Source organism: Panthera uncia (genome assembly GCF_023721935.1).
Source record: "Panthera uncia isolate 11264 chromosome A1 unlocalized genomic scaffold, Puncia_PCG_1.0 HiC_scaffold_17, whole genome shotgun sequence".
Taxonomy (NCBI): Eukaryota; Metazoa; Chordata; class Mammalia; order Carnivora; family Felidae; genus Panthera; species Panthera uncia.
The window spans coordinates 8,646,540-8,667,070 of NW_026057577.1; the positions used below are offsets into that span (position 1 = coordinate 8,646,540).

General features: G+C 55.3%; 2 protein-coding genes across 5 annotated transcripts in view; both read left to right on the top strand.

The window, feature by feature from the left end:
- Positions 1-7,229, top strand: part of COL23A1 (collagen type XXIII alpha 1 chain) — a 356,454-nt gene extending 349,225 nt beyond the window's left edge. The window contains exons 24-29 of the mRNA XM_049649024.1: positions 52-105; positions 309-335; positions 3,508-3,561; positions 3,701-3,787; positions 5,592-5,630; positions 6,187-7,229. Of these exons, the coding sequence (XP_049504981.1) occupies positions 52-105; positions 309-335; positions 3,508-3,561; positions 3,701-3,787; positions 5,592-5,630; positions 6,187-6,261 (336 nt within the window). The 3' untranslated portion in view covers positions 6,262-7,229. The remainder of the gene's footprint in view (positions 1-51; positions 106-308; positions 336-3,507; positions 3,562-3,700; positions 3,788-5,591; positions 5,631-6,186) is intronic.
- A 3,483-nt stretch (positions 7,230-10,712) lies between these two features.
- The window catches only part of PHYKPL (5-phosphohydroxy-L-lysine phospho-lyase), a 38,832-nt gene continuing 29,013 nt past the window's right edge, over positions 10,713-20,531 (top strand). For 2 of the 4 annotated variants that reach the window (XM_049649028.1, XM_049649026.1), the window contains exons 1-8: positions 10,713-10,828; positions 11,703-11,821; positions 12,880-13,039; positions 17,072-17,146; positions 17,713-17,800; positions 17,878-17,994; positions 19,346-19,428; positions 19,672-19,897. In XM_049649028.1, the coding sequence (XP_049504985.1) occupies positions 10,770-10,828; positions 11,703-11,821; positions 12,880-13,039; positions 17,072-17,146; positions 17,713-17,800; positions 17,878-17,994; positions 19,346-19,428; positions 19,672-19,897 (927 nt within the window). In that variant the 5' untranslated portion in view covers positions 10,713-10,769. Of the gene's footprint in view, positions 10,829-10,909; positions 11,822-12,879; positions 13,040-17,071; positions 17,147-17,712; positions 17,801-17,877; positions 17,995-19,345; positions 19,429-19,671; positions 19,898-20,531 lie in introns of those variants that run through there. The other 2 variants (XM_049649027.1, XM_049649025.1) reach the window with 1 other exon arrangement.

The window sequence follows — 20,531 nt, forward strand, 5'->3', positions numbered from 1 at the left end:
TGCTAATTCCTATAACTGTCATGCTTCTTGACCCATTCCTTTTCCACCCAGGGGCCAGCTGGCCCGCCGGGCCTTATTGGACTGCCAGGAACCAAAGGAGAGAAGGTAACCACCCTCCTTTAACACCCCCCAAGTATGGCCACATGCTTGTGGTGTCGCTCGGCCTTGGTGGCTCAACCCCTGACACCACACTGTCCCGGGGCCAGAAATCAGGCTTGTGGACAATTCACAAGGCTGCACATCCCAGCCATTAGTGCTCCCGGCACCCCCTCCCCAGCCCCCTCACATCTTTCTTTGTCTCTCCTCAGGGACGACCCGGGGAGCCAGGCCTGGATGTAAGTATCTCATCATTCCCTGTGATCAGGCTCTTCTTGTGTGTAGCTTCTGATCCCGTGCTGGCCATACAGTCACCTGATCTGCGACTTGGATGTGACCCCCTTCTCCAGGGTTGAAACTCCAAGTTCCCTCTGTGTCCTCAATCCAAGTCTAGTTCATAGCCCAGAGTAGGTACTTGATGGGTGGATGATGGGTGGATGGACCGATGGATCGATGATGGATATATGGATGATAGTGGATGGACAGATGGACAGATGGATGGGTGATAGGTGGATGGATGTTGGATATATGGATGAAAGATGGATGGGTGATGGATAAATGGATAGAAGGATGATGCATTGGGGTGCCTGAGTGGCTCAGTCCGTTGAGCTTTCGACTTCAGCTCAGGTCATGATCTTGCAGTTTGTGGGTTCAAGTCCTGCATCAGGCTCTGTGCTGACAGCCTGGAGCCTGCTTTGGATTCTGTGTCATCCTGTATCATTCTGTGTCATTTAAAAATTGCACTGTTGCAATATCCTAGTGAGAGATGCTGAAGCTTCAGCTAGACATTACTGAGGGAAGAAGAGGAGAGGAAGTATTAGCTCGAGGTTGATTGGATCTTTGGCCAACAACAGAAAACAGTTTAAACTGGCTTACACTGGGGTGCCTGGGTGGCTCAGTCAGTTAAGTGTCCGACTTCAGCTCAGGTCATGATCTCGCAGTCCATGAGTTTGAGCCCCATGTCGGGCTCTGTGCTGACATCTCTGAGCCTAGAGCCTGCTTCAGCTTCTGTGTCTCCCTCTCTCTTTCTGCCCCTCCCCTGCTTGCATTCTGTCTCTCAAAAATAAACATTAAAAAATATTTAACTGGCTTAAACTGATTACTAATTGAAAAATCCAAGGGTGCCTGCGTGGCTCAGTCAGTTGTGTGTCTGACTCTTGATCTCGGCTCAGGTCATGATCCCAGGGTCGTGGGATCAAGCCCCACCTGGGGCTCCACACTGAGCATGGAGCCTGCTTGGAATTCTCTCTCTGTGTCTCTCTTTCTCCCTCTGCCCCTCGCCCCCACTTGTGCACACTGTCTCTCTAAAATTTAAAAAAATCCAGAGGGACAGTGTGTGGATCCACACAACCCACCCTCTCGTCCTCCCGTCTGTGCTTTCTCTGTTGGGGTGTCATTTCAAGTTACATGTGGTAATGAGGTGGAGGCAATAGCCCCAAACCCTGGAGAAAGACCATTTGCCTCACTCTGTATTCTTTTAGAAAAGTCTCATCACCTCTCTCTGGCCCCAGTTGGGTCAATGCTGAAACATGACTTGCCGTGAGAAATGCAGCGCCCTGATTGGCCAGCCCGGGTCACATCCTCCCTCCAGGAGTTGGGAGTGGAGTCAGTGGGTTATAAGAAGGGAGGGTGGCTCCCAGGAAAATCAGGTGGCTCTTGCAAGGGCAATGGTGACCAGATGCAGGGCTGCACGGACTCTGGTGTCCACCCTAGGCTTTAAGGAGAGAATGTCACCTGGGAGAGCAAGTGTAGACACAGAATTTCTGATTGGGAAGATGATGCTCCATCCATGAAAAGGGTCCAGAGAAGACACCAATGCTGAATCCAGTTCAGGCTCTGTCAGGGAGGTAGTGGAGCTAAAGAGACCGGGCCACCAGCAGTGTGGCCACGGCTGCCTTCTGGGAGGCCTGGAGCTGAGCTCAGAGCCCACCGGCTCTACCTGGCAAGCCTCTGGCCCTGCGCCCACTCCACCAGGCCCAGCAGACATGGGGAGTGTGCTCAGAAGCCTTCCCTGACCTCACACCTGGATAGAACAGCCCCTCTCCCTCGGACCTAATGGCATCTGGTTCATCCTGTGTCACTGAGCATAGACCATCATCTTCTATATCCTCTTGCCTGCCATGTTAGACCGTGAGGGAAGTGTCACATTTGTAACTGCAGGGTTTTAATTTGTGGAGGTGACTGAGGACACAGTTTGGCCAATGCCATTGGAAGAAAAATATGTTACTTATGTTTCCCAAGGGAAGGGCTCACTCACTAGGGAGGGCCACATGGGGAAGCACCAGGTTTGATCCAGAGGTAGAAGGGAGTGGGGGGCAGCTTAAGCCAGAGCTTTTACTGGGGCTTCCTTGGGAAAGGCAAGACAGAGCAGGAGAGACACTTGAGGATTAGTTAGTATGAATAATCTGGACAGGCTCCGGGCTGTAGGGGTGGTCCCTAGTTTCCTGCTACCTGCCCTTAGGATGATTTTGGGCCTTGGGATGATTTCAGCTTGCTGTGTGAGAGGCAGAAAAAGGGAGTGATTTCGGGATTTTCAGTTTACATATAAAAGGTGTGCCCCACACCAGCCCTTTGCTGTTTCCAAAACTCAACATGAGGGAGGGGCAGCCTCTTCCTAGCCAGCAAAATTTTTAAGATGTCAAAACATAAGACACAGAAAATAAAGGCAGGGGGACACATCAAATCTGTTCCTCTGTCCTCAGTATCCAGCCCACAGCCCAGTTCCTAGTGGATGCTTAGAAATGTCGATTGCAGGGGCACATGGGTGGCTCAGTTGGTTAAGCGTCTGACTCTTGGTTTCGGCTCAGGTCATAATCTCACGGTTCGTGAGTTCGAGCCCCACATCGGGCTCCACACTGACGGTGTGGAGCCTGCTTGGGATTCTCTCTCTCCCTCTTTCTCTGCCCCTCCCCTGCCCGTGCTCTTTCTCAAAATAAGTAAAAACTTTTAAAAAGTTTAAAAAAAAATGTTGGTTGCATGGGTGGATGAACAGATGGATGAATGGGTGGGTAGAGGTGGGTAAGAGATTAAGCCAAAGGCTCAACAAAGGTCACCATTTCTGAGTCCATCAAAGATAGTGACATAAACTTCCACAAGTTTCCTGGGTCTCTGTCCCTAACCAAGCTAGGGCCAGTGCCAGCAGCATGTGACAGTGACGTGCGAGAGAAAGCCATCTGCCTGAGGGCTTCTGTCCAGAGACACCGCCAGTGTTCTCTTTTGGAGGAAGCAGTGCTAGCGTCCTGAATGTATGCTTTTCTTGAAATCAGCCTCGTGCCGAACATACGTGTCACCGAGGAGTTGAGTGGGGCCAGCGGGTACCACAAATTTGCATGGGGAAGGGGCAGTGATGGAGGCACAGAGATGAACAGATACAGGACCAAACCTCAAACCTCATTTTATTCCTTTTTTCAGGGTTTCCCTGGACCCCGAGGAGAGAAAGGTGACCGGAGTGAACGTGGAGAGAAGGTGGGGGTCGGTGGAGGCTGGGATGGGGGCGCAGCAGGGCAGGGGTGGCTGCCAGCTGGAGGCCCATCCCTCTGAGAGGCGGAGGAGGGGTCCTGAACCTGGCAGCCTTGGCCACACACCCATCTCCTTCCTTGTGCAGGGGGAGCGAGGAGTCCCGGGCCGGAAAGGTGTGAAGGGCCAGAAGGGTGAGCCGGGACCACCAGGCCTGGACCAGCCGTGTCCGGTGGTACGTGTCGGGGCAGAACGGGAGCCCCAACCCAGGTCTTTGCCGCCTCAGGCCAGGGTCAGGCCAATGTCTTCCCTGTCCTCAGAGCTCACTAGCAGGCCCCAGAGACCACCGCAGCTGTCACTGCCATCATGGAGGCACCTCTCTCATTCTGGTCCTGACTCCCCACCCTGAGCGTGCCTCAGGGGGACCCACCCCCTCAGTGTTTGCCAGGGTCACTGCCCATCTCTTTTCAGCTTCCTTGGCGCTACAGAGGATTAGGACACCCTCACCTCTCTGGGTGGGTGTCCCTTGCTGGTATGGGTGGCCCCATGCGGCCCCTGCACCCCCTCTGCATGCCCCAAAGTCCCTCCCTGCTCCCCACACCTTCCTCCTTTCCTTCTCTCTCACGTCAGCCCCTGAGGCCCACTGGACTGCAGGCCGGAAATTACCACAGTTCACTCCCCTCCCCGGAAGGCTGGGAGGGTCCACACGTCACACTGCCATGGAGCTCACAAAAGACAGGAAAGGGAAAACAGGGACCTTCCACACTAAGACTGAGCAGATGTTCATACCTGGCCACCCGGTCATGAGGGGTGCTGGCTGCCTTTCAAAGGGGGATCAGGGTGAGGGACCCCAGATGCCCAGTCCTCTGACTGCCTGTGAGTCACACCAGCCCTCTGGTTCCTCAGTCTCCTCATCCAAGCAGTGGGGGTACTAGGCCCTGCCTCTAGGGCCACTAGGTGGTCTTGGGGAGTCACTGAGAGAAATAGGAGGGTGGTGACCGTATTCAAAAAGTGCAGGGACAGAGGAGAGACGCGGTGGCCCAGCCTCGAAACTCCAGGCCCGGGGCCAAGACTTCCCTCCGGGTCATTCAGCCTTTGTCTTTGAAACAGGAGAACCTTAAATGTGGAGGCCAGCGAGGGGCACCGGGCTCCAGGGGCCTGGCGAGGGGCAGCGGGCCCTGCCCTGTGGTATGCGGTCTGGCCTGCTGTGTGCTGTGCTGTGCATTCCGGGCACCTGTGCCCACTGTTCTACCCCCTCCTCTCTCCTGCCTTCCTTTCCTTCCTGCCCCTCCCCCCCACTTCCCTGTGGGCCCCAGCCCGTGACCCTGGTAGATGTCTGGCAGCTCCATGGAATGTGTTCCCGTGTGTGCCTCTGGAATGAAGAATTTTCCCCCCGGGGTTCCCCAAGGACTCTAGGCTGCCTGATGGGTCCCTCCCCAGCTCCCTCACCCTCCAGGCTTCCCTAGAAACCTTCCCCACCCCACCTTGTGTCTGAGTGCTGGGCTGGCATTGGCATGCTGGCACCCCCAGACAACCCCCATTCCCCACCCTGGTTTCTACCCTGACAGCCTCATTCTGCCCTGCCACCCAGATCCAGACACAAGGACCAGGACAGGCCAGAGGGGGATCCCGCTTCCTGGACTGCCCTTCAAAACACTCTTGGAGAAACTCCTGAGAGCTCTCAGGCCCCCCCAGTGTAAGGGGCCGGAGCCACCATCATGGCTGCGGGCAGGAAGCCATGAAGCCCCTTGGTATCTCCTGGCTGGCCACAGTGCCCTGGTTCTGTCCCTGCTCTAGTGTCCCAACAAACCAAGCCCCATGGGGGCGCACTCGGGACCAGCCCAGTGAGAGGCCCTCATGTCTTGTGACCCGACTACCCAGGTGGACAGGCGTTCGGGCCCTGCCTCAGTGGGGTCCAGTGGCCTCGTGTGGCAACTCCCTCAGTTCTGCTTCCCTACACACAGGGCAAGGGTGTACAGAGTGTAGGGAGCTGATCAAGTCCCCCACCCCATCCCCACTGAAACGTTTTTCTTTTTCAGGGCCCTGATGGGCTGCCCGTGCCTGGCTGCTGGCATAAGGTACCTTGCAGGGAGGAGTCTCTAGGACAGGCTGTGAGGAGGGCAGCGGTGGGGGTGGGGGAGACCCCAGGGGCTGGGTGTCTGCGGTTCCCCACACAGTGACTGAATAGCCAGGTTTCCCTGGGATGACACGACCCCAGCTCTGACTCTCCCTTCGTGTGGCCCCAGGCTTGGGGCTGTGGTCCCGGGTGACTAGTCCACCCTGTCGGTCAGGCGGGGCTTGCCCAGCACCTGGCCCAGCCAGCGCAAAGCCATCTGCACCCCCCTGGGACTTTGCCCAAACTGCCCCACTGAGAGGGGGTGAAAGCCAAGAGCCGGGCATGAGAGGATTGGGGGCGTGCCCGTTCTAGAAGAAATGGGCAGGACAGGGTGCTCAGATCAGGACAGGGCCTCCCTCCTCACCTTCAGTCTCTCCCTCCTCTTACAGTGACCCCCGCACCCAGCTCACAACCTGTACAGATGCGTGTGGACGTTTTTAATTTTTGTAAAAACAGAACAGTAATATATTGATCTTTTTTTCACGGGATGCACCACCTGCGGCCTTGTCGCATTTAAGAGCATGGCCTGGCCCAGCCCTGGAACAATCAGCACGTGGAGCTGGCAGGAAAGGGGACGGGCCGGTCCAGGGTAATTGTGTACCCAAGGGGCAGCCATGGGACTTGGCTCTCCTGGGAAGGAGACGAAGGTGAAAGTGCCTGGCTCAGGAGGGGCTGCAGAGATGCTGGGTTGGGCCCTCAGCCACCTGATTAGCAGAGAGACTGTCCCCTGAGGTTCTGGAGCCCTGGGGCCCACCCCATCCAGAAAGGTCCGGGGCTTGGATGACAAACGCAGCTGCCCCAGCTTCTCTGGCCTCTGGACTTGGCCACAGCCAGCTGCCCGCCCCTTGGGGCACCTCTGGGCCTTGGCTTCACCGGGACAGGACAAGATTTCTGCCCGGCACTTGCAGCTGGATGCTGCAAGCTTTGGGGAGCACGCCGCGCCCCCACTCCCACCAAGCTCAGTGGGCCTCAGGAAGCTAGCCTGTCATAAGAACACGTGCCTCTGGCCCGGAGGAGACCACCACCCGTGGACCCAGCTGCAAGGAGCCTCTCGATCCTCGAGTGTGGAGGACGGCGGGTCCCAGACTGGAGTGGCTGCTGCACCCAGAAGAGGGTCATGATGGGACTTTGCCAGCCCAAGGAGACTGGCCCGCAGCTCAGAGTTGAGGTCTCCTCTTGCCCCCACCCGGGAGAGCTCCGGTCAGCCTGCCAGAAATGGTCCTTCGGATGAGCTGTGCAGACGAAGAAGGCGTGGGTGGATTCCCGGCCAGCCTGAGCAGGGGGTCTGCAACCCCAGCCACCGTGCTCTGAGGAGAGGCTCCCCCACCTCTGACAGGGGCTCCCAGCTGTCACCCCCAGCCCAGATGCTTGCCTCCTTTCTCTGTATAGACGGTTATCGCTGCGCGTAATAAACCACAGTGTGTGTCTGGGTGTGCCTGTCCTTGCAGACTGCCCCTGAGCACCTCTGGGCAAGGTTTCAGCCTGGCCTTTGCTGGCTGGGCAGGTACAAGGGACAATTCCTGGGTCAGAGCCTGCCCTTCCCCCCCAGAAACCAGAGGAAGCTGTTCAGGGTCAGGGCAAAGATAGGGTTTGGTGTTAGAAAGACAGACTCAAGGCCTGGCCGGCTACGTGCCGGCTGAGCCCTCCATCCAGTCATCATGTCACGGACTCCCTATACTCTCCTCCGATCCAACGGCCAATGACTGTTACATGACAGATCACCCTAAAGCTTACTTTAAAACAGCAATGTTTCTTTCTTACAGTTCTAGGGGTGATAGGCTCAGCTGTGTAGTTGTCACTCAAGCTCTCCTACGCATGGTGGCCCATGCTGGCCGTTACCTGGGACCTCAGAGAGCCAGGACACCTCTCTGTGTGGTCTGGGCTTCCTCCCAGCACAGCTGCTGGATCCCCACGGTGCATGAGCCAGGTGGACCAGGCAGCAAGCTGTGTCACCGTTTACAGCCAGGCCTCAGAAATCAGATGGTGTCACTTCCTGCCAGAATCAGAGGCTCACCCTCATTCAAGGGGAAAGTGCCAACATCATCTTTAAGGAGAAAACGTGGGATAGTAGATCTCGTGGCAGCCATCTTAGAAAATTCAAATCCGCCACCTCCTCTGGAAAATGGGACAGCAATGCTTACCCCTAGGACAGGTCAGGCACCAGGAAGCGTTTTTGGTTCGGAATCCCTTCTCTTTTCTCCACTCTAAGACCAAGCCAGGGCCACAGTCTTGCAGGATGTTTGTATTTCCCTCATTGCAGCTGGTCCTCATAACGACCCTGGGGGAGGAACCCAGTGAGGGTGCCCATATCACAGATGACAAAACCAAGCACATCCAGGGTAGTACGGACAAGAACAGGCCTGCAGTGATGGTATCTCAGGTCTTCTGCTTCTGAGGGGTAACACTAAGGAAACCCCAGTATGGGGAGTCTGCCCAGGTCACGCTACGTGGCTTCCTCACTATGCAGAAGAGGCCCAGCCACACACTGCTAGGGAGGAGGAAAGTATCAACTCCCCAGCTCTGTCTCCCTAAGTTGTTGGCAGTAAGTGGCGGGCCGTGCTGCTGGCTGGCCAATCGTGTGGCTCACTGGGGAAGCTGGTAGTGTGGAAGGGGACAGAAACAAAGTGGGGCTCTGAGGGCTGATGGAGATCACTGGGTGTCCGGGCATCCTTGGGAGCCCCAGCAAAACTTCACAATTCGGCTGGACGCTACAGTTAATCCACTTCTCCCTCTACCTGGGTGATTCACTGGATCCCATAACCAGCCCTGTGAAGGAAGGACAGGCCTCCATGATTGGTGTCACTGTTTCCACTTCACATATGAGGAAACTGAAGCACTTGAGCAGGGGGACACCTGCCCAGGGATGCACAGCCAAGACAGTTGTGGGTGGCAGGCAGACTGGACCCAGGGCCTTGGATATCCTCCAGTTTGTCCTTCCAAATTGTTTGGCCGGGCATGGAGTCTGCTAGGCAGTGTCATGATGCTGGGTGATTGGCAGGCAGATCCTCAAGGGAGGAAGAAACCACCCCTTTGGCAAGACAAGGCCATCCATGGCCCACTGTTGCCCCCTTGTGGCCTCATACCGTGTATCGTCAGGTCTGCAAATTTCAACAAGCTTCAAAACACAGAGCCCACAGAGTCTTCCAAGAGCTTGGGCAGGGGCAAAACACTACAGAAGAATGAATGATGTGCTTGAGGTCCCAGCTGAGACTCAGCTCAGGGGCGGGAAGCGGGGGGGGGGGGGTCCCTGCCTCACAGCTGAGCCTCAAGGACTGAGAGCTTCATGGCCCTCTGCTGAGAAAGTCAGTTTGGCCTCACACTACCCCCTTCCGAAGCGAGGGAAGCACATTTACTGAGCCCCGCTGCGTGCCATGGCAGCTAAGCTAATCACAAGGATTACTGTCACCTTTTCCAGACGAGCTGAGGCTCAAGAGGAGCAGGCTCACCCAGGCCTCGTTCTTCCTGATCCCCAAGATACTGCTAGAAACACACAGGGTGCTTGAGATTGTCACAATGATTGGGGAACACTCCTGGGACTCAAATCCCAATTCAGCCACTTCTTCCCATCCCTGCCCTGGTACCCCGAAGCCCACACTTGAGATAACAGAGGAGTGCTGAGCCTGGGGCCAGAGGAAAGGAGTGGGCTTCTCTGAGCAGGAAGAAGGGGAAGCTTCCTAGTGTTGCCCCAACCCTACTGGAGACACTCTTGGCCCAGGAATTGGGCCAGCCTGGCCTGCGGCTGTACTGCCCCCCTGACCCTGGACACCCCAGGAGTAGATGAGATGTGAGCTGGACCTGAGTGCAACCTTCTCACTCTTACCCCAAGACAGGAACAGTCCCAGAGCCGACCTGACTTCTCTGAGCTGCCCTGGGCCATTAGAGGCTTGTGTTTTGGGGCTAGAAACAAGGCCAAAGATGGGGCCTAAACAGGACTCTCAGACTCGTGCCCCCCCCCCCCCCCCGCCCCCGCCAGCCTGCCTTCTAACTCAGCCTAGGAAGACAGAAAGGTTCTGGAGATGGGCGGTGGTGATGGTTGCATGTGAATGTACTTAATGCCATTGAACTATACACTTAAAAATGGTTGCAATGGTAACATTATGTATATGATACCACAATTTTAAAAAAGTGAAACCCCAAACGCTCTTTAATAAATACCTTAAGCATTTTCCAGCATGGGGGAAGGGATGAAGAAATCAGCAACAAAGGGAGCAGAGCAGAGAGCTGAGAATCATGACCGGTGACAGGAGGGACAGCAGGAACCTCCCCTTACTCAGCTTGCTCAGGCCTCGACCTAAGTCCCTTGTTCTGGGTTTGTCAAGGCAGAAAGTCCCAGGGACCCACCCCGGTTGGGGCTATGTCTCTGGTAGCGCAGCTTCCCAGCCCGTTGGGGGTCATTTCTTCTCATTCACTGCACCGAGCGTCAGAGTCAGACAGACCTGAGCTGGAGTCCAGCCTCTGCTACACATTTGCTGGGTGCCTGGGAGCAAAGCCCCTTTCCTTCCTGGGCCTGAGTTTCCTGGCCGCGGATCATAAGGCTGAGCAGGCCTCCCAACGCTCTTCCTGCCTACACACTGCACGATTCTCTCAGTGTTTACAGAACTCTGTTTACCCTTCCTGGATTCTAGCAGGAGTCATGCCGCCCTGAAGGTCATGCTCATGCCCAGGACCCTCTTGGTCAGTCCCAGCAGTGACCCTGTTCCCTCCTGAAATTGGGAAGTCCTAGGTCTTGCCCCAGCATTGACAATCTCCTCTCCAGCCCCGAGGCCCCTGCTGTGAGCCAGGTCCTGGGCTAGGTGTCAGTCACACATTCCCAGTTAACTCACAGGGTAACCCATTTTATGCACCAGTAAGGAGACGCGGGAAACTGAGCCCTGAGCTCAGAGCCTTGCTGGGACAGAAAAAAGCGGCGGGGTCACCCAAGAACCCTTCCCAGAGACGGAAACTGCTAGGTGCCAGCGGCAGGAGGCGGGCGCTGCGTCCCCGGGGCCCGCGACGGGGGCGGGGCCCGCGGGCGGGGGCGGGGCCCGCGGGCGGGGCTGGCGGCCGAGCGTGCGAGAGGCTTCTCTGCGCTGCGTCTCCGCGCAACTGCCCGCCCGGTGCTATGGCCGCCGATCGGCGCGGGAAGGCCGAGACTCTGGCCCTGAGGCGGCGGCTGCTAAGGTACTGAGACAGCGGCGCGGGGCGGTGCGCGCACGCACGACGCACGCACGTCCGGCGCGGAGCCCGCGGAGCCCAGGGACCTCAGCTCCGGGCCTCGCGCGGGCCCCGGCTCCCCGGCCCCACAGACCCAGCCGCCAGCTGCGTGTCCGCGGGGTCCCCGCGGCCGCCTCCCCGCCTGCGTCCTCATCGGGCTGCCCTGCGGCGCCGGGCCGACCCCACCGGCCGCCGCTGACCGGCCTTGGCCCCCTGGAGAAGGCCTCTGCCCTGGCACCTGGGAGGACCTCCCCCAGGGTTGGCCCGCCAGCTGGACCTGGCCTGAGAGTGATCCAGGAAGGGACTGAAAGTTCAGACGGAGGGTGGGCATGGGGGGTCGTCTCCCAGGAAGCCTTAGAGAAAGCCTACCTGTAACCTGTGAGAGGGACTCTTGGTGGCACATGGGGCTGACACCCAGCAGGGTAGCAGAGGCACTGGGCTGGCAAGGACCTTTCAGAGCTGAGCTCCAGCCACCTGTGAGGGTGCCCTCCCTCACATGCATCCCAGCAAGGAAACCCTGCTCTAAGGAGCCCCCGTGGGTCTGGAGCTGCCGCCGTTCCTTGGGATCCAAGGGATTAATGTGGGCACGTGCAGAAATGAGCAAGGCCGCCTAGCCTTCACATGACTTAAATAATTTCAGTTTTAGCAGCTTCTCACCCTATTACTTCCTCCTTTCCAGCCACCTATGGGTGAGGGACTGGAAGCAGGAAAGCACCACCGTGCCCTTAAAGTTTTGTCCCTCCCAGAAACTGGGGGGTTGTTGGGGGGCAGGTGCTATGGTGGGTGGACTTGTCCCTTCAGGTCTTCAGACATGGCTGTCCACTTCTTACTGTCCCCACAGCGATTCTTGCAGACTCTTTTATCCTGAGGATCCTATTAAGATTGTCCGGGGCCAAGGACAGTACTTGTACGATGAACAGGGTGCAGAATACCTGGATTGTGTCAACAATGTGGCTCATGGTTAGTATCCTGCCTCAGGCTGGCAGGGCAGGGGAGCAGGCTGAGGCTGTGAACCTGGTCCCAGGGTGATCCTGAGATTGCAGAGAGGTGCGGATAACTTGGGTTGAGCTGAGCAGAGGAGTCCAGTCTTTCTGGTGTGCCTCATGGAGAGGCTTCAAGCAGTAGCTGTGCTAAATCAGGCAGCACAGCAGTCGGAAGTCCAGTTCCACTTGGGACTGATGGCAAGCTCAGAGAACAGCAGTCAGCCTGACCATGACCAGCAACACAGCAGGCCTCTGGCCAAGTATTGGGAATCATGGCAGGGCTTCAGCCCCAGGGACCTTCTCAGGTGCTAGGCAAGGAAACTGAAGTAGGAATTTAGTTATCCAGGTGGGGCCATCAGAGCTGATGGGATGAAAAGGAGTCTGTGACCCAAAAAGCAAACTAGAGATTAATGAAATAGAGAGTAAAAACAAGGGCTCTAGTCCCAAACCGCTTGGGTTCATCATATCCCTGCCCTCCACTTACATTATGATCTTGGGCAAGTTGTTTAATTCTCTGTACCTCAGTTTGCTCATCTGCAAAATAGACACGATAATACTAGGGACTCATCTCAAGGTGTTTTAGAGGAATAAGTGAATTAATTTAGATAATTTGCTTGGAGTGTGCCTGGCTCAACACAGGTTGAGCTGTTATAATCCCAGGCTGTTGGCAATCAACATTACCTCCTGCCTCCATTGATTAGTGAAGTCAAGCCTGCCGACAGGCACTCCTCCCCACATCCTGTCTTTGTCCAACAGGCCTCAAGAAGCTTCCTTACAGACACGGATTTTCTAGATAGGGTTTCTGCCAACAAACTTTTTCTTTTGCCCGAATCTCAGGGACTCCTTTCTAGAACTGGCCTCTCTGGCACATACATACATACACACCACACACCCCATCTTCAGAGTCGCCTCTTTCCTCTCTGCCTCTCCCTCACAACTGCTCTCCTCTGGCTGGATTTATGGACTACAGCTGGGGGAGGCCCGGTGGGGCTGGCTGAGCAGAGCCACTATGTGACATTGGTGGCCCTCTTCCAGTTGGGCACTGCCACCCTCTCGTGGTCCGAGCAGCGCACGAACAAAACCAGGTGCTGAACACCAACAGCCGGTACCTGCACGACAACATCGTGGATTATGCACAGAGGCTATCAGAGACCCTGCCGGAGAAGCTCTCTGTGTTTTATTTCCTGAATTCTGGGTAAGTGGACTTCGGCCGGTGGTGAAGACAGAATTGCTCACCTATTGAAACCTAGTGTGGCTGACCCAGCAAGCACTGGGAGCGAGGCAGCCTTGCCCTTGCAGAGTCGGGAGCCCACACTCCCCTCTGTAGACCCTGGTGCTCACTCTGTCAGATCCCAGTTTTCTGGTCTCTTAGTAAGGCATGCCAGTACCTCTGTTGCATGATTGTCTCCATGATTGTCTTGGGGGCTTACCTAGGTAATATGTTCCTTTACCTCTGCCTTATGAATACACAGGCCCAGCTGGGGGGTATAGCCAAAATCCCTGCCCTCAGCTCGCTCAGTAAGGAACAGAAACATCAACTGGTCCTTCACAGAAATGCAGAGGTCATTGTCTGGAGGAGAAGGAAGGGACCTGATGAGGCAGAGAAGCGGTGAGGGGCCAAAGCCTGCCAGCAGAGGGTCAGGGAAGACTTCTCTATCAGGCAAAGAGCTGATGAGCAGGAAGGAAGCTGCCCACTTCACCAGAAGTATTCACGTCAGGGTTGCTCAGCCTGTGCAAAGGCCCTGCAGCAGTCAGGGCATGGCATCTGGCACACTTGAGGACCCAAAGGGAGAGGAGAGGGTATGAGCTGACACATTCCAAGTGAGGAATTTGTTTTTATCCTGAGAACACTGGGAAGCCATCTGAGGGTTTTAATCAGGCAAGTGATGTCATCGGGGCTGGAGAAGAGCAAGAATGGACCCCATTAGGCACCAATTCAGCAGCCAGGTGACAGGTGATGATAGCTAACGCTAGTAGTGGCAGCGGGGACAGAAACAGCAGATGATGATGTGTACGTAGGTCTGGCCCAGCCTTGCCTGGGACAGAACACTCCAACAAACCGAGTCATGGCGTTTGGGTTATAGTAATGAGTGTTACCATCATCACTGTCATTTTCTTTTTCTTTTTTTTTAATGTTTATTTATTTTTGAGACCATGAGAGAGACAGAGTGCAAGCAGCGGAGGGGCAGACAGAGGGAGACACAGAATCTGAAGGGGGATCCAGGCTCTGAGCTGTCAGCCCAGAGCCTGACGTGGGGCTCGAACTCATGAACTGTGAGATCATGACCTGAGCCGAAGTTGGATGCTTAACCGACTGAGCCACTCAGATGCCCCACTGTCATTTTCATTCATCAGTACCCCCCCCCACCCCTGCCACCACACCTTGGTAATTTCTAGGATGCGTAAGTTCCCATCTTCAGTTTGCAGATAAGGAAATAGTAGTTCAAAGAAAGGACTCAGCTTGGGGTCCTTTCTGGGGCAAAGCCAGAACCAGAGCTTATTAGGGAAGAGCAGAAGGCTGGGTCCAGGAGTGAGAGCTTCCTGGGCAGTGGGGTCAGGGACGTTTGCTGGTTTATTCCATCACATGCACTCTGGATTCCAGCAACTTCCACATTGCCAAATCCAGTGGTCTCTTTGCTGCTCTTGCCTTACACTATCTCTCGGCAATGTTGACAGCATCACTACTCTCCAGAAGTGCTTTCTAGTCTCGCTTCCAGGATGCTGCATACTCCCGGTTTCCACCAGCCTCTGGCCACCCCTTGGTCTCCTCTGCCAATCGCTTCTCCTCTCTTCTTTGCGGCTGGTCCTGAGCCCTCTCCCTGTGTGATCTCATCCATTTCCAAGTCTTTCCATGTTCACGTGCTAATGACTCCCAAATTTGTGTCTCAAGCCCGGATGCTTCCCATGTGTTCCAGCCCCAAGGTTCTAAATGCCCACTTCTGGAACATCTCCAACTCGATGGGTCCAAAAGGAGTTGGTTGTCTTCTACCAACAGAAGACATGGGACCACGTCTGGTATGGGACCACGGCACTGGCTGTCACTGGCATTCTCAGGAGGACACCCCCCCCCCGCCACCCCGACCCTGTCCCACCTCGTAAATGGCAACACTATCTGCATCTCTCCTCCAGGCAGGAACCACACACCCTCCTCCCAATCCTACAGCAAGCCCGCTTCATCTGTCCCCAAGTTGTCTTCTGCCTCTGTCCCTCTTTCTGTTCTCCATGGCCGCCACCTGCTCTGAGCTGGGTGTCCTTAGCTCTTGTCTCTTCCCCTTTTACTCCATTAGGCCCACACAGCCGGAGGCTGCCTCCTCAGATGGGAGCTGATTCACGTCCCTTCTCAGATTAAAACCCTTCAGTAGCAGGGCACCTGGGTGGCTCTGTCGATTAAGTGTCCTCTTGATTTCGGTTCAGGTTGTGACCTCAGGGTCGTGGGATCATGCCTCATGTCAGGCTCTGTGCTGAGTGTAGAGCCTGCTTGAGATTCTTTCTCTCTCCCTCTGCTCCTCTCCCCTGCTTGCATTCTCTCTCTCTCTAAAAATAAAATAAATCTTGAGGTGCCTGGGTGGCTCAGTCGGTTAAGCGTCTGACTTCAGCTCAGGTCATGGTCTCACAGTTTGTGAGTTCGAGCCCTGCATCAGGCTCTGTGCTAACAGCTCAGAGCCTGGAGCCTGCTTCAGATTCTGTGTCTCCTCCTCTCTCTGCCCCTCCCATGCTCATGCTCTGTCTCTCTCTGTCTCTCAATAATAAATAAACGTTAAAAAAATTTTTTTTAATAAATAAATAAAATAAATCTTAAAAAAAAACAAATACAGCAAAACCTTGGTTCGCAAGCATAATTCATTCCAGAAACATGGTTGTAATCCAAAGCACTTGCATGTCAAAGCAAATTTCAAGAACCGTTGGCTCAGTTGTGATCATGTGACATTCAGTGTCTCATACCACTCATAAGACATTGCTCATTTATCAAGTTAAAATTTGTTAGAAATGTTTGCTCATCTTGCAGAACACTCACAGAACAAGTTACAATCCAAGGTTTTACTATAAATAAAAATAAAAAACTCTTCAGTAGCTTGGCATGGCACTGAGAAGAAAATCTAGGCGCCTTCCAAGGTCCTGTGTGTGGGGCCCCTGCATGTCTCCCCACTTCCTCTCCCATGCTGCCCCTTGCCTCCCTTGTGCGTCTCGGTTCCCTGAGCACACCGAGCACTTTTCCTGCACATGTCCCTTGCACGTGCTGCTCACTCTGCCTAGAAACTTCCCTCTGGGGACTCAGTTCTGGTGGTGTCTCCTCACAGAGGTTTTCCCTGACCCCTTTAGATAGGGCTGCCATGACAAAATGCCACAGGCTGGGAGGCTTGAATAACAAATTTATTTCTCCTACTCCTGGAGGCCAGAATCCAAGAATAAAATGTCAGCAGGTTTGACTTCTTTGAGGCCTCTCTCCTTGGTTTGTAAATGGCCACCTTCTGGCTGTGTCCTCACTTGGTCTTTCTTCTTGGCGTCCACGCCTCTTGTGTCTCTGTGTACCCATGTTTCCTCTTCGTATAAAGACACTAGTCAGATTGGATTAGGGCCCACCCTGACAGCCTCATTTTAATGTATATAAATTTAGGGGCGCCTGGGTGGCTCAGTCAGTTGAGTGTCTGACTTTGGCTCAGGTTATGATCTTGTGTTTCTGGGTTCCAGCCCCACATCAGGCTCTGTGCTGACAGCTCAGAGCCTGGAGCATGCTTCAGATTCTGTCTCCCCCCCGCCTTCTGCCCCTCTCCTACTTTCACTCTGTCTCTGTCTTTCAAAAATAAATAAATGTTAATTCATATAAATTTATGTTAAATAGTCACATTCTTAGGTGGTAGGGGTTAGGGCTTCATCATAAGAATTTAGGGGGACACAATTGAGGCCCTATGTGGTTCTCTTGGGGCACTTATGAAAATGATCATTCTTTGTTTATTTTGCTTTCATGATACCTACTAGAATGTAGAAAGCTCCAGAAGAGCCAGGACCTATTTTCCTTACTATTTCCAGCCCCCACCCCAGCTCCCAGCACATTTGATAAAATGTTGATTGAGTGAATGAACTCAAATGAGTCACAAATGGTGTCCTGAGAATCTTCTTGCTGCTGGCAGGGCTTTTCTTTCCCTCTGGACTTCCCTGTAGGAAGCAGGTATCCAGGAGGAAAGCCCTTGGACAGCAGTCTGAGCGGGGCCCACCTTTTCTTTCATAGGTCAGAAGCCAATGACCTGGCCCTGAGGCTGGCCCGCCAGTACACGGGACATTGGGACGTGGTGGTGTTAGACCAGTAAGTGCCATTTCCAGAAGCCTGGGCCCACCACTTACTGGGGATCATTGAGGCTCCAGCTTTGAATGCCTTGGGCAGGAAGATGAGGAGGGGCCTGGGCTACTGGAGGGAAACATGAAGACCCGGCCATAGAGACACCCCTACATACACCAGGGGGCTCTTTGCCCCAGGGCCTCTCTTCTGGCAGCAGAAAATGCTTTGTAAGGTGGTGAGAATGGGTCCCACGGTTTGGTATTAAAACAGCCCTGATGGTATTGAGTATCTGCTGTGCACCAGGCCCAGGGCTAGAGCATTAATGACAGTTCTGAAGGAGAACCCCCCGCCCCCCACTTCTCAGCAGACAGAACTGAACCCAGAGAGGTTAACCGATTAGCCACCATTCTAGCTAGTAAGCGGCCATATGGGAAGTCTTACCGGCTCCAAAGCCCGTGCTGGTTCCCAGCCCCAGGAGTCGGGGGCTGTGTTGGAAAGGTTGGTCTTCCCTGTGTCTCCTGAGGTGGGTGGACGTTGGTCGGGACTGGGCCATGGAGTACTCGTTCCTGAGCCCCCTCCGTTCTTCTCCTCAGTGCTTATCATGGTCACCTGAGCTCCCTGATTGACATCAGCCCCTACAAGTTCCGAGACCTGGATGGCCAGAAGGAGTGGGTCCATGTGGTATGCACTGCCCAAGTGGGCAACAGGTCGGTGCTCACCCCCCCAGCCTGGATGACACGGCGCTGTCACTCCCACAGGCACCTCTCCCAGACACCTACCGGGGTCTTTACCGGGAGGACCACCCCAATCCGGCTGGGGCCTATGCCAGCGAGGTGGAACGCGTGGTGAACAGCGTACAGGAAAAGGGCAGGAAGGTAACTGTGTCTGCACAGGTCCCGTGAATCGAACAGCGGCTGGCATTTCAACCCAGTACTAGATACCGGGGACCCTGGGAGAAACTGGAACTGGGCCCCCCCCCCCCATTAGGAATCTAGTTGGGGGGGGTGTTAGCTGCTCAGCAGACAGTTTAGATAAAGGTACGTGCTGGGTGTTACAGGAGTCCAGAGGCCCCTGGCTGGACGGTTCCGTGAAGAGGGGTTAGCACTCAGGGGGCATGGGGCAACCCAGGCAGACATCACTGTGGGGCCTGGCCGAGCTGGCAGGAAATGAGCTTAGAGAAGCAGGCAGAACGTAGGCCTACAAGGGCAGTGCAGGAGGCTGGAGGCCAGAGAGCAGTAAGACCAGGGATACATTTGAATAGGGCCAGCCTGAGGCCGTGAGGAGGCCCTTCCCCTGTGTTGTAGTGGCCGTGGAGTTCAGGGGCAGAGACAGGAGAGATGGGTGTGCACTGGGAGAGCAGTGGCCACGGGGACCGCTGGACAGAGTTAGCTGTTGGTGGGAGGGCTCTCCGGAAAGTCTTGCTGCAGCAGTGACAGCTGAACACAGGACACACAGCAAAGAGCAGCAGGCTATGAAGCCAGAAAGCCTGGCAGGACCAGATCAGGGGAGCTCGGCGTGTGCATTTCAGATGCTTTGCCTGCACTTACATAAAAGCAGAAAAGAGACTGTTTCCTACCCCATCAGTCCTTCCTTCATCTGGGCGGTAACCTCTGAAGCAGCTCTAGGACTAAACATAGCTTGGAGGTCACAGCTGTAAGAAATGGGGTCACGGAAGTGCTTTACACAGGACAGTGATGAGTTTGGCGACTGAGCTGAGGCTCACCCTGGTGGCCGATGGAGGATGGACTGCCAGAGGCATCCCACCAGGTGGCATCTGCAGGAGGCCAAGGCAGAAAGTGACAGATATGCCAGGAGGCAGGTGTGTCCAGGTGGAGGGGCTGAGCGTGCGCACAGACACTGGAGAGGCAGAGGCTGTGCTGACTGGATGAAGGAAGAGGCTGGATCAGGGCTGGGGGCTGAGTTTCCCTCGGTGGGGGTGATGGGAGTCACCAGGGAGGAGCAGGGAAGGAACAGGCCAATGGGGAGAAACCTGGGACATGCTGTGTACAAAGGGTCTGGAGAACTCCATGCAGTAAGAGTTGGTTTGCGGCCCCAGAGCAAACCCGGTCACAGGCCAGATGTGACCTGGAGCCCGAAATGGCCACACAGCCACACTGGTGACTGGTCCTGCTTGGAGCCAGTGCTGAGCCAGCATTGGCAGGACATGCTCCGCCTGCCACTCAGTGCCTCCACGGTGGTATCCCCAGCATCCTGTCTCGTCCACAGATTGCAGCGTTCTTTGCAGAGTCTCTGCCCAGCGTGGGAGGACAGATCATCCCCCCTGCCGGCTTCTTCCAGGAAGTGGCAGAGTGAGTAGCTGAGATGGCAGGGCTGTAATAATGGGGTTTCCCGACCTTTGTTCCAAATTCCAGCCTCAGCTTGGCCTCTTGGCCAGAACTTTGAGAAGAAATGGTGGCTCTGAGAAAGCCAGCCACCTGCCTAAGGCCCCCACCTTAGTGCTGGCAGAACCAGAGTTCAGGGTCCAAGACCCCCGAGCTCCTGGTCTGATCCTCCTTATCGCAGACCCAGTCGCCATCTGTCCTCTGCCACAGGCACATCCACAGGGCCGGAGGGGTCTTTGTCGCAGACGAGATTCAAGTGGGCTTTGGCCGAGTGGGCCAGCACTTCTGGGCCTTCCAACTGCAAGGAGAAGACTTTGTCCCTGACATCGTCACCATGGGCAAGTCCATCGGCAATGGCCACCCCGTAGCCTGTGTGGCCACAACCCAAGCTGTGGCAAGGGCATTTGAAGCCACCGGCGTCGAATACTTCAACACGGTGAGTGAAGGCTCCAGGGCAAGGGAGCACCGTGTGTCCTGCGGGCCTCACCTTGGTGGTCCTTAAAGAGCAAAGGCCACAGGCCTAGCACTGTGCCCAGTGCACAGATTTCTAAGATGCTGTCCTTGGGGGTTACTGTAGGTCAGAGGGAAAAATATACACAACCTTAATTTTTTTTTTAATGTTTCTTTATTTTTGAGAGAGAGAGAGCGTAAGCAGAGGAGGGGCAGAGAGAGAGGGAGACAGAGTCCCAAGCAGGCTCCATGCTGTCAGCGCAGAGCCTGTTGTGGGGCTCAAACCCACAAACCAAGATCAGCAAGATCATGACCTGAGCCAAAGTCTGACGCTCAACCAACTGAGCCACCCAGGTGCCCCACACACCTTTTAAAAACTCGCATCAGTCTAAAAGCTGTCTCAAGAGACGGTGCCTTGTAAAGTATGCAGAATGAATACAAAAGGCCCTCTCTCCCTGCTGGGTGTCAGGCCCTGTGCCTGAGCTGATGCAGATGTGTGAGGAGCTCCATCTGTCTGGGTGACTAGTGGTCTGGGAGCAGAGTTAACATTCCAGTTGGAGCTTGGAGGAGGGCATGGCTCCCTGTCCTTGGGGGGGGGGGGGGGGGGGGGGGGGGGGGGG